This window comes from Pecten maximus, chromosome 10, assembly GCF_902652985.1.
Source record: "Pecten maximus chromosome 10, xPecMax1.1, whole genome shotgun sequence".
NCBI lineage: Eukaryota > Metazoa > Mollusca > Bivalvia > Pectinida > Pectinidae > Pecten > Pecten maximus.
This window is the reverse complement of record NC_047024.1, coordinates 14,467,518-14,480,310: the sequence shown is the minus strand read 5'-3', so window position 1 is coordinate 14,480,310 and position 12,793 is coordinate 14,467,518. Positions and strand designations below refer to the sequence as shown.

Below are 12,793 nucleotides of genomic sequence, written 5' to 3'. Positions count from 1 at the left end.
TAAAATAGTAGAAGGCATTTTATTGGTGAGAAAAATAAAGGGTAAGAAAGCGGTAAGGACACTTCACATATACCAGAAAATACAGGGAAATAATAATCTCCAATATTTTTCATTTCTACGAGATATCACAAGTTCACGTATACCAGAAAATACAAAATAATATTTTTAAATCTTCATTACGTTAAACCTTTACCAGACAATACATGACGATTGGTATTGTTATAACGATGGCGTTGTGACGCTCTATTCCATTATGATTCACATTGACCAGATTAGAACAGTTGTAGCATTCACAATACAAGGAAATGCGAATTTCCATTTCATTTCACATTTACCAAAATATAGAAATAAATGTGAATCCCAATTTTCGTTTTAAATTATCCAAATCATATAAGGGGATTTGAATTTCCATTTTATATCACGTTTACCAAAAATACCAAGAAAATGTGAACCGTCATTTCCATTTCAATTTCACCAGATAACACTGTATTACTAAAAAGTACATTTAACACCATTATTCTTCACATGAAAAGAAAAACCGAAAAAAAATCATCAATCAGATAGTGCCATTACACTTGACTTACGCCAGATGTTACAAGGACACGCTGAAATACAATGTTGATCTATGATGATATCAACACAACTATGCATCAAAATCTGTTTTAGTCACAGAAGCAAGTGGGAAAAGCTTCAAAGGTGGAATATTTTAGAGTTAACTGGAATATAAATTTGTTTTCGTTATGTAGTTATAACACAAAATAGCAGAGTGCTCTCTACATGAACAGTAAAGGGGTTTATAATGAGAGAACAGTCTTTTTTGTCTATCTTTTCTTACAATATTGTTAAGCCCCTTAATCAGGCAGTCAAAAGCGATATAACAAACGGTGATGTCATTTTTCATGTTATGGACTAATAATATAGATTGTTTTTATCAAGCTGTACCAGTAAATATTTCCAATTTTTTCAAAAACTTTATCTTGATGGTATTAACACCAATAAAAGTAAAAATATTTTGTGATATAGTCAGTATGTACTCAAGCTGTACCTCCTCTTCATATTTCCCTTTTTTCACAAATTTTACCTTTCTTCTTTATTGTAACCTTTTAACACCGACTCCCCACAAAATCTGGTGATTTCTGCCAGTACTGCTAGTATACATTGAAACGTGTACTCGCTAGAACTTACATAAAACATGACAATAATATATTGCATTTGATGAAAAGAATAAGTAATATGCATTCAAATAGAATATCATTTGACACAGTTTGTTAGCCAATGTTCATCAAAGGCTGCGCTATGTGGTAGCCGGAGTCAAGCACCGAATGTCATCCGTCCATGTCACTATGAAAACATCAGACCTGGCAGTAAAATACACGATGACGATTTGTCGCAGATGATAAAGAAATAATCTCGAATGATTTCTGATTGAAATATATTATGTGAATTAACATATGATATGATATACATGTATATCATACCGGACCCAATCACAATCCCAATTAATCCCAATTATTAATATATATACGTCTTATTATTAATTGTTTATTAATATATTTATTATAATAATTAATTAATTATAATAATTATTGACAAGGATCGATTTACTTCGTGGGCGGTTTTAGAGCATTCCTGCAACAGCACCTTTATACGAGAGTGTATACCAAAATATTGTGATGTGTGAGTCTCATCATCAAATAACGCTGTACTTATCTTTAATTACCAAGTAAGATTATCAGACTAAAACAATAAGTTCATCACTAAGGATACATATTCAACAATATTCGACAATATTTCTCAGTGGCATTTACTCATGAACGTATCAAATAAAATCGATTGTTTAGAGGAACAAGGACGTATATCCAACATGACGTGCTTAGAAGTAAAGGGCCGTATCTCAAATTTGTCAATTTCTAGATTTTGATAAATTACAATTCCGACTGAGATTTTCTTATAGAATATGTACTTGATATCAATGGAAATTATCCAATTCTTTTAAATCACATAGTATTTTAACAGAATTAGATCATTTCAATTGACATAATGTACAGATTCTGTAAGAAAATCTCACTCGTAGTTGTAATTTATTAAAATCTAAAAATGGATAAATTTGAGATACCGGCCCTTTACATCTAAGCACTCCATGTTGGAGATACGTCCTTGTTCCTCTAAACAAGCGAAATAATATATTTAATTGAAATTTTGCATTAACAATGCGAATTTTAGATTATGACCTACAAGATAATATCAGAGTGAGATTCAATTTAAAAAAATCAAATATTATTGTTAGTTTCAATGCTAAGACAACTTTGTAAGTTAACGTTGATATGGAAAGACAAAAAACATAGACGAATAGACACACTAACACACAGTAAGTCTTTAGATCTCATGGAGTTAGACTGGTCCTGGAGGACTTCATACACCGCGTTTGGAATAGGTCATGGTGTCTTCTATCGAATCCCAGGAATATGCCAATCACCATGGTAACCACCGGTTTGAGACACGCGGACTCCAAATCTACAGATGAACACCGAAGTTGTACTTCAACATATGGCGACGATATTGGCGGGTACCACGTGTATAACACATTGATTAGGTACGATAATATTGCGTGAGGTGAACTCTTGGTAGGCCTTAGATGAGCGTTTGGAAGCAGTGTAACTACTTAGTCCATTACGTGTGAGCTCTGTATATCTAGTGATATTGATCACATCACCTTTTGGGCAATTTAAACGTGACTAGTAGTCGGTTCTAGATGCTTGCAAACTGGATTACTAACTCGTACAAGTCATGTACCCAAGGCCGGCCTAGTCGTTTCTAGATCGCACCCTAATTAAACACTTTGTCGTACCAAAGACAAAATTTAAAATGATCAGTTACAGTAGACAACAAAAACGCTGAATCGATATGTAAGTATTGCTTTCAAATAAAAATAATAATCAACATTTGTTTTCACAGTTGCGTTAAAGCATTTTGAATATTGAACTTTCAACCACGTAAGCAGGATGAAACACCAATGTATGCGACTAAATTAAGTTCCAATAAAATGACTTGGCCATAGTTATATATTTACTACCAAAGCAATGCAAGCGAACATTATGCATTTGTCAATCGGTAAAGGCATATTATGTCACGGTAAAAATCGAAATTTCCCTGATGATCAGCCATTCTTTCTGGGCCTTTGTCAACTCGATAGAAATGCATCCCACATTGTATATAGGCATCGTGATGTTTTGCGCTTTGGTGTCAAAGTCTCCTGTGCGGGTGAAAGTCCCGAACATTTCTCTGTTGTCACAAGCTTCTTGTGTGACATGACTTGAATTATTCACCCTAGATATTTTTAAAGCAGCGTTGTAAAGAATATCCTTGGGGTTTTTAGGATACCCAGAATGGACGTATACACGACTTATGTTCACAGGTTTGTGGAATGATATTCTGTAATAGTCGCCCAAGTTTGGACTCAGCCCCCAGAAATATTTGTTACTAAGATCGTAAGCAAACTCGGGTTTTAGATTATCGTATACTTCTATTGAGGTGAATATATCCGCTGGTGGATTTTTCTGATAAAACTTCTTCCTGTCATTCCCCGTTCTATCGCGGAAACTTTTGTCCACTAGAAATTGTTTTTTGTCTTTTAGAGATGAGATGACGCCACGATGTTGAAACAATGACGGCTTCATTAAAATGTCCTTGAATTGTGTCTTTATTCGTTTCATATAATTTATCAACAAATCACCAGGCTGCTCTGAATAAAACATGAGAAGGAATTCCCCTATAGACTGTAAGTCAGCTGCTTGAAACATCTTACCGATGAATCCCAAGTGGGAAAATTGAATACAAAACCATTTTATCTTTGGTGGTCTAGATTTTACGAACCGCTTCACCTGAGATAGATATGATTTTGCAGTGAGTACGTCATCCTCGAGCTGCATATAATATTGTGACAAATTTTTACTATAAAGAAACATATAAGCGTAATCAATGTTCTGTTTGCTTCTCCAGGCAACGCGCGTTGCAGAATCGTTAAAGTTGCGGTCGAGTTTACTAAAATCGGGATAGTACTGATGATCTGGGTGTGCTATCTGAATAAATCCGGAATCTACATGCTCCTTGTAGCTGTCGTACAGTTTCTTAGCCCTGTTTGTTACGACGTCGTGGTGTTGGTCCGCCAGGAATATTAGAATGATAACCTCTTTTCGCTCCTTCACCTGTGTGCTCTTAACAAGGGAGTTAAGTGTGTCCTCAAGGTAGTCCACGCCATCCCTATGTACGGACGGTATACCGATTGTCAGGTAACCTGAAATAAAGAAAATAGGTAGTACAGTGTATTATCAAATCACTCACAGTAGTACCTGTTTAAAAATGATTAATAAAGGAGAGAGTTAATGTGGTCTTAATAGTCACGTAAGTGGCGTTTATATACAAGTGTATGTATCATGAATTGTACGAAACCTTGACTATGACAGTTTAGATTCATTTCCACATACGATGCGGACAATGTTAGGACATATCCGTATCTATGTACTCTTTTAAGAAAGTCGTTTGATATAAACCTTTATACAGCACCAACAAACATACATTGGCCAAAGGTAGATGAGTTCAAGTACGAAGTATCGACGGGAATATTCGCATACATAGAACAATGGTTTTAACAACTAAGTTTTGAAAAACACATGTCCCATACATGTAACCTATTGATAATACTTTGATTCACTATTGAGCTCATATGATGAATAGCTACGTGTTAAAACATGACATTATTTTTCATTTCATATAGAAGAGAAACTGAAAAACATTTAAACGATATGTAGGAATTTACTCTACAGTTGTCGCTAAAACAAATGCGTTCTTATGAAAATCTTAGTTAAGGAATGTAACTCGGTATTAGCTCGGTATCATTTCAATATCCTGAGCTAAGAATGTTGCTGATACCATATACCTTTCCACTCTTTTGTCGTTTTTAATCGAAACGAGTGTCATGGCAATATTTTTGTAAGTTCTATGACTAAAATTGTTTGTGCGTGTGTTTATCCGTTGCTTGGAAATTCGTATGCACGGACAAGTCCTAATTTGCGTTCGCGGTTTGTTTTATTTATGTTGTGTGTGAATTCAGTAGCGGCGAATATTACATATATTAAATGCTCAGGTGGGGATGTATTTAAGAATCTTACTTTATTTTTCTGTTAATGTAATTCAGCAGTGCTCACGTAACTCACAAATATTTACATTTGCGTTTTATTGTCTCAAACCAAACATATGTCATTATCGACGTTTAAGATAACCAAACCAAACATATGTCATTATCGACGTTTAAGCATGGATATTACGCTTGTTCAAGAATACTAGAGACAAATATAAACAGAAATAAAAGTCTTAAAATTATCAGCGCTTGAAAAAAGAATTAAAAAAAAAAAAAATGAAAAAGACTTCAAAAAATAAAAACTGATTATTCTGGTAAATATTGTAGCGTGCTTATGAAGCAGTGAACAAACTGGTCCACCGATGAACATCTAGGCGCAAAAACCTTTCAGTATATTGAATTTGAAAAAAAAGTAATAACAGAAAGAATGGAAACTGATCACTTCCCACATTTACTTCTTACCACAAACTATTTATAGTTCCATGTTAAGGACATTTAAAGGCGTATAGATATAACATGTCCAATGCGATTTGAATGATATTTTATTAGAGGGAGCTGGTACCTTGTAGTTCGCCATGTATCACCAATCACAAGGACCCTGTACAGTAGAATCACAATGACGCCGTATATAATCATCCTTCCTATTTCTTGTCTGAGTGATTTACCTATCGAATCCTATTATTTTTTAGGAAAAAATAGTTAATAGTGAGATTTTTCAGTTCGACAGATTGAACGGAATATTAATTGTTAAAAAAAAATAAAAATAATAAAATACGTGCAACGACTAATTAAAAATGTTTTCAAATTTGGAGTGGAAGGGGGGTAGGGGTGGGGGGTTCCAATCAGCTTTAGAATACTTTTGATAGCATAAATTTGATAAAGGTAAATAGATACCTTGATATCAAACATTTTATGCTAACGAATTGTTCAACAGAGGTTGTGATGCATATACATTATGTAATTCATTGTGGATATCTGTAAAACATTCCTATTCAGTTATGTCAATATATCCTCTGGTATTTACACACTGCCAACTAACGCCACTCGGGATAAACACACAACACACACTCAACAGTCATCCAACAAACACAAATAATAAAGGCACAAAAAAGGGGAAAGAGCAGACAGGTTAAAATGAGAAACCAGGAAGGAAATGATAACATCACAAGCGTTGTAATCAAGGACGGTACATTGATTTGGATCTCTCCAGTGTCTCTTATGTGGGGATAGCCCCGGTACTACATGAGACCCATTGTAAGTCGCCTATTTAGCCGTATACAACGGGTCTTATCATTGCCTATCGATGCCCCTAAAGAGGATACATCAGAACACGATCCGACAGAAGACAATTGGTCTGCGACCTTTCTCCGCTTTCGTATTCCATGAAACGTACAGAACATGTTCTATAATGAAATAATACAGTTCAATAATTCAATATCTTTCCTAAGATAGCGGATATACGTTTAAAATGAGAATCAATTAGCATGTAGTACATAAGCAATATCACATGTATAGCAAGCTAGCTTACATTTGATAGTGTGTCTGACAAACGTTCACACCTTCAAAATGTGCACACTGTCCTTAGGCTGATTGTAGCCCAAATACAGATAGCACGAATTAAGAAGTCAATAATGTACATAAGTGGTCACATTTGTCAACATTTTCTACCGTAAATTTGACAAAATAGACTTAGAGGATTCCGCTCGCTGTAAGGTGGTGTCGATATGAATTAACATTAAGCCTGTAACTAATACCACCATGAGGATACAGATTACCCATATTTTCTACTTCCTTCCAGGAATAATGACATAAGTTAAAAACAGTCAATTTACCACGTACGTATACAGTTCTAATGTCTATTGACTTTCGAATATAAGGTAGCCCAAACAGAAAAAAAACTCAACTATTTCACCGAACCAAGGTCGTTTTAGGCCAACAAGCTATATGAAAAGAAAACAATTCGTTTTTCCAATATTCGCCGATTTAAACACTGTTTTTGTCACTTAAAAATGTATTCATGGTATAATGTAATAAAACACAATTCTCTCCTTACAATGTAAACGAATCTTGTGTTTCGTTAATATCAAATTCTGGTTCTCTAATAAAAAGTTATCGTCATATATAGTAAGCAAACTATGAATTCAAACTCTACTGGAATATAAAGGTTGCCATTGGCGAGGCATTAACACAGACTAGTTCTCCAGCATGTGTTGCCATCGTCACTATGCTGAACGAGCGAACGAATCCGTCTGTAATTAGTTACATTGTTTGCTACTCTCAATGTAGCAAGTCATTCTGATTGCTGTCTGAATGACTATCTCTAGAATGAATTCTTTTGCCTTTTTTTGCCTCCATGATGGCGTCATCTAAAGCTGTACGGTAATCATAATCAGGAACTCTGTCTATATTAAACGTTGCCCAGGGGATCTCTTGGGGCCCGATCTTTAACAATTCTGCCTATTAAGGAGACTCTCAAATCTCCCATTAAATACGTAAGCAATCACACGTGTAAAGCAAATACATGTACTTTTCCCATGGATATGGTCAGTGATATGTAGAACTGGAATCAATGTGTTCCAAGCTCAGAAAGTCGCATTTTAGATCGGGTCTAAGAATTCCACGGCTAATTTAATCAATTCGATAAAAAATATTTTCGAGCATGCAGATGACTAACCCAGTCCATGTAATCGATATCCATTGCACATGACCGTACCTCCAAAGGAAATATCGCATACCCACTTATCCTGATTACATTATATATTATTCATTGTTAATAAAAATCGAACGTAATTTTGTAACATAATGGAATGTGGGGGTGAGAAAACGACATATACCATATCCTCGTGACACGCGCCTAATCAACCCAATCATACAAGATATTACCGACTGGGAACAATGAATCTGTCAACAGGCGAAGCAAATACAACCATTGCTCGGGGCTTCAGTGATACCTAAAACAACTAAGCATCCATTGTGTATTATATAGACGATTTAACACTCGTGTCAATGCAATATGAAATCTATTAAACGAGTTTAATAAGTCGATATGTCACCAACGTTCAGGCGAGTTACAATGAAAATATTTGAAAGGTTTATTGAATTTTATATTAGATTGACATCAGTGTAAAATACCATTTCCTTTGGCGAGTGACATTGGGAGTAAATAGCGGGTATATTTTCTAAGTTCATTTAAAAGAATTTCATCTTTAAATCAAATCCCTTTGTGTGATTGATTCGCAACCAATCTGACACACAGTACAAAACTTTGCAGTGCCGATATTCAACTTAGGGCCAAATGATAGTAGCGCTGTTGTTCCCAATCAAAATCCTTGCTGTGTTTGATTCGTCTGTAGTGCATGGCAAAGCATTTTCATGACATTGATCACAATGGGGTCACAATCATGTCATGTGATCTTGACTGCATCTATCCGCTCATTGAAACAGCCCAAATTAACATTGAGGCAATGAGAGACTGCGGTGCCAAATATGAAGATTTATTTCATTTCACACGTTTCTTGCGATATTTGACATGCCCGTATGATATGCCAGGACAAAACATGACAGCTATATTACAAATATCTATGTGTGTACGTGTCAGGCAGTTCTTTTCTCATTCTAGACAATAACATAACTTAATATAATACTTTGCGGTTAGAAAATGGCAGAAAGTGTTTTTAAAAATTATACACATAAATAGCACCAATAGAAGAAATTTTGCTGTATATGTAAAATAAGTAAAAAAAAAAAAAAAAAAAAATACATCATAAAAAAGAAAAATACATCATACAGCTGCGATGATGAAGATGATGATCAAAAGTGTGGCAACCAGATGGATTCACTTTCATGTCAGAAACATTATGTAAACCTTGACTAAAGGCGGGAAATATGGAATTTCTATTACCGTAAATAAGAATAATTAACATGGGAGACACTTTCAAATTGGCGATAAACGTTTAATTCAATACCTCTAACCAATGAAAATGCAGACGCATAAACGAGACCCATACACATATGCAGTCGGTCGTCTCAATAACGCCTGAAGTTAAAAAATATATGAAAAGTCACTCAAATTTGATTAAAACCGTCTCATTTTCACTAGGGACTAGTAATTATAGTAACACAGTATATTTGAAGTTTTACATGACGTCACGTTTTAAACAAAAATTTCAGACGAGGAACATGTTTTTGACGTCACAATTAAGGTTTTTAGAAGACGACCCTTATCAAGAGAACATAGATTTATCATTGTAATATAGTGAGCATTTGTCTGGTGATACACACATATAGTAACAACTGTGGTGATAGACAGGCATGTTCACATTAAATCCCCCGCTTGTTTCCATACTTTTGATCAATCACTGACAATTCCTAGAAGAACGAGACATCGGTTGCGAGTTTTATATCAACAAACATGTAATATATCTATTGCTGAATTCCAATGGAAAGGTTCTATTCACCAGTGTTTTATTCGGAGCGTGAAAATTTAAACTGCTGTTACAAATTTATCCGCATGAACATCAACATACTCATGTTACAGTTGTAAACAACGATACATACACTGAAGACAAAACACACCATAGCTGTGTAAGTAGAAGGAGCGAGGGAAATGGAGATTTACTAGATAGTTCCTGTATATCGTACAAGGTTCGCTGAAGCCATGACAAATATATACACACAAATCGATGTCTCTGTGCAAGCAACACAACTATAGTGCTTCCATAGTATTTACAAAGCATGTTTTATGATCCACTCGAATCAGCGGACAAGGATTAGCTTTAGCCACACATGTTTAACAAACAGAATGTTACCTAATATTGATGCGGCATGAAACATCAGTTCTAAGATCTTTGATACCTAATATTGATGCGGCATGAAACATCAGTTCTAAGATCTTTGATACCTGATATTGATGCGGTATGAAACATAAGTTTTTTTAGATCAATGTTACCTTATATCATTGATGGACAACGTATTAATAAATCGATAAATAGTTCAGTCAAACATGTGTCTGTGTTCAGCAAAATGAAAAGGAGTAGGGTCCTTCACATGATATCTTCACATCAAAATACACACAAATAGCAATTACTGGTCATATTCAATACATATAACCGTATCTGGTGACTTAGCCCTCACGTGTCAATGTGCCATTGTCGCAAGACAAATGGAATTGCGTCACGTCCAGTCTATATCCATATTATCACTTGATACATAGTCTGATTCAAAGAATGTAGTGCCGTCATGTCAGTAACCCCCTCGGCGAGAAACTGATACCCATTTCGATGTATGTATATACTGGACATGATTAAAAGGGACCCTCCATGAAAATGTGTATAGCTGTACAAAAGCTCTGGACATCGATAAAATGTGTTTTGATTAAAATGTTTATACATATATACCGAAAATACTAAATTACAAATTGAGAATAGGCACTTATTACCTCTGGCATATCCGGGTATCATTACCATCAGGATTTTGTTTGTTTTTTGTTTAACGTCTTATTAACACCCAGGGTCATTTAAGGACGTGCCAGGATTTAGGGGTGGAGGAAAGCCGGAGTACCCGGAGAAAAAACACCGGCATACGGTCAGTATCTGGCAACTGCCCCACGTAGGTTTCGAACTCCAACCCAGAGGTGGAAGGCTAGTGGTAAAGTGTCGGGACACCTTAAACACTCAGCCACCGCGGCCCCTACCATCAGGAACATAAGCTTGGCCTGGTAGTGTTTACGTAGTGTTTACGTTTTGACACAATAAGGTAATTAAACATGGTGTTCACGAATGATGGATCCAATAACGGATGTCTTGTAGAGAGGTAGGGCGGCTATGTTTGGAGCTGTGCTGTAGAGAGGTAGGGCGGCTATGTTTGGAGCTGTGCTGTAGAGAGGTAGGGCGGCTATGTTTGGAGCTGTGCTGTAGAGAAGTAGGGCGGCTATGTTTGGAAGTGATAATGCGGTGATTTCTATGAGCAATAAAGAATGTTGACAGGAGTGATCTCCCCAAACGGCAGACAGATGAATTAGCATCGACTGCAAGGCATAGATAAGGGCATCGAAATCCTCAATAAACAGTATCGACATTTTCTCACATTTCTCCTCAAAATTGAATGGCCTAACTTGACTGTGATATATACGTGTGTACAGCAGACGCGGCAATGATATCGTACAGTACAGACAACATCATCGCTCAAATCGACAGCGCGTTCTCCTTTCCAAGGCACAATATAAAAAGGCGAACGATCTTTACACGACACGCCTAAGTACAGAACACAGGAACCCATTATAGCAATACGATTTAACACTCCGTTTTACGTTATATTTTATAGAGGCCATTCTGAAGAGATAGACTTGAAGTGTACTTCAGTTTTGCATGTGTTTTATAGTCTAAGAGTTTATTCCTTAATCGGAGAGACACATTGATCATGGAGTTTATGCAGTGTTTGATAGATGTGAAAGTGTATGATTATTCATTTGTTGTTTAAGCTTAGTACCGAGCTAGCATACTTACTTGTGTAGTTTCGGAAGTGGCCAAACAACAGCGCCCCCTGCTGGTTTATCCGCATGGGAACAGAGGGATTGATTTGAAATCTATCGAAACTGGATTGCCGGGTTCTGTGATCATTGCTCTGCAGAAAAGAAAAAGGCATGTGTAGTTATAGTGTATCTGTTCCTTGAAAAAGACATATATTTAAGGACATACATAGACCATTTGATGCCCAATAGATTCCCTCTATCATAAGGGCGCATTGCGATCTTCTCTAACGCTGTAACCGCGTCACACGCCCTTTCCGGTCCTTTTATGTTATACCACAAAAGTATAATATTCATATCGCCAAGCATTTAATACATCAGATCATGTTTGCTGAATGTCTTGAAAGCAATACATACATTTAATGAATAATTTTGTTTTTATTTCTAAAACATACATCACACTCAGACTTAGACCACGAAAACCGCACAACGTTCTAAAAAAATAAAAATAAATAAAAAAAAAAAAAAAAAAAAAATCGCAGCGGGGACTGAGAACCTGGTCAAAATGGACAATTATGCAGGTTTTATATCCATATCCCGTCCTCCTTACGTCCATACAAGGGTCTAACTGCGTCCAACACGTGTCCACTAGTTTCTTTCTTCGTCCAAGATCATGCGTGCTCCACGCCCACTCATTCTTACTACGTTTTTTCTATGGCCAAAAAGATCTTTCTACGCATTTATAATGAGTAATGCCTAACTCGCTTTCAATGTCAACAATAGTCGATCATAATGGCCAAATTACTGTCGTTTTCAACAAAAAGTCAAGAGCGAACCAAGCAAAATCTAGGTTTCGTTCTATTCCTTTTTCTTATCGGCATCTGAGTCTGAGTCTGAGCATCAACTATAACCTGATGTCCTTGAATTAGAACAAGGTGCAGAAGAACTAATTGATATTGTGTTGTGATCTAAAGTGACAGAGATTTTGATTTAAATCCGGTATTCAATGACCGATTCTCTGAACGTGGCAAAGAGGAAGTAGACTGGTGAGAGCCTGTCATAAACGAAATAATCACCGCTTGAACGTATTGAAAACATAATGCAGTCTTCAACAACATTGCAAGGTCGAATCATTTTCATTGTACGAGCGTAGAGAGGCCGTATTGAGAACTGCATTGGCGTAGCAAAAT

General features: G+C 36.0%; 1 protein-coding gene across 2 annotated transcripts in view; it reads right to left on the bottom strand.

Annotated features, from left to right (window-relative positions):
• Positions 1-12,793, bottom strand: part of LOC117335820 (alpha-1,6-mannosyl-glycoprotein 4-beta-N-acetylglucosaminyltransferase-like) — an 88,958-nt gene continuing 76,165 nt past the window's right edge. For both annotated transcript variants that reach the window (XM_033896031.1, XM_033896030.1), the window contains exons 4-5: positions 11,641-11,758; positions 1-4,294 (exon numbers count right to left, since the gene is read on the bottom strand). In XM_033896031.1, coding sequence (XP_033751922.1) covers positions 3,123-4,294; positions 11,641-11,758 — 1,290 coding nt within the window. In that variant the 3' untranslated portion in view covers positions 1-3,122. The remainder of the gene's footprint in view (positions 4,295-11,640; positions 11,759-12,793) is intronic.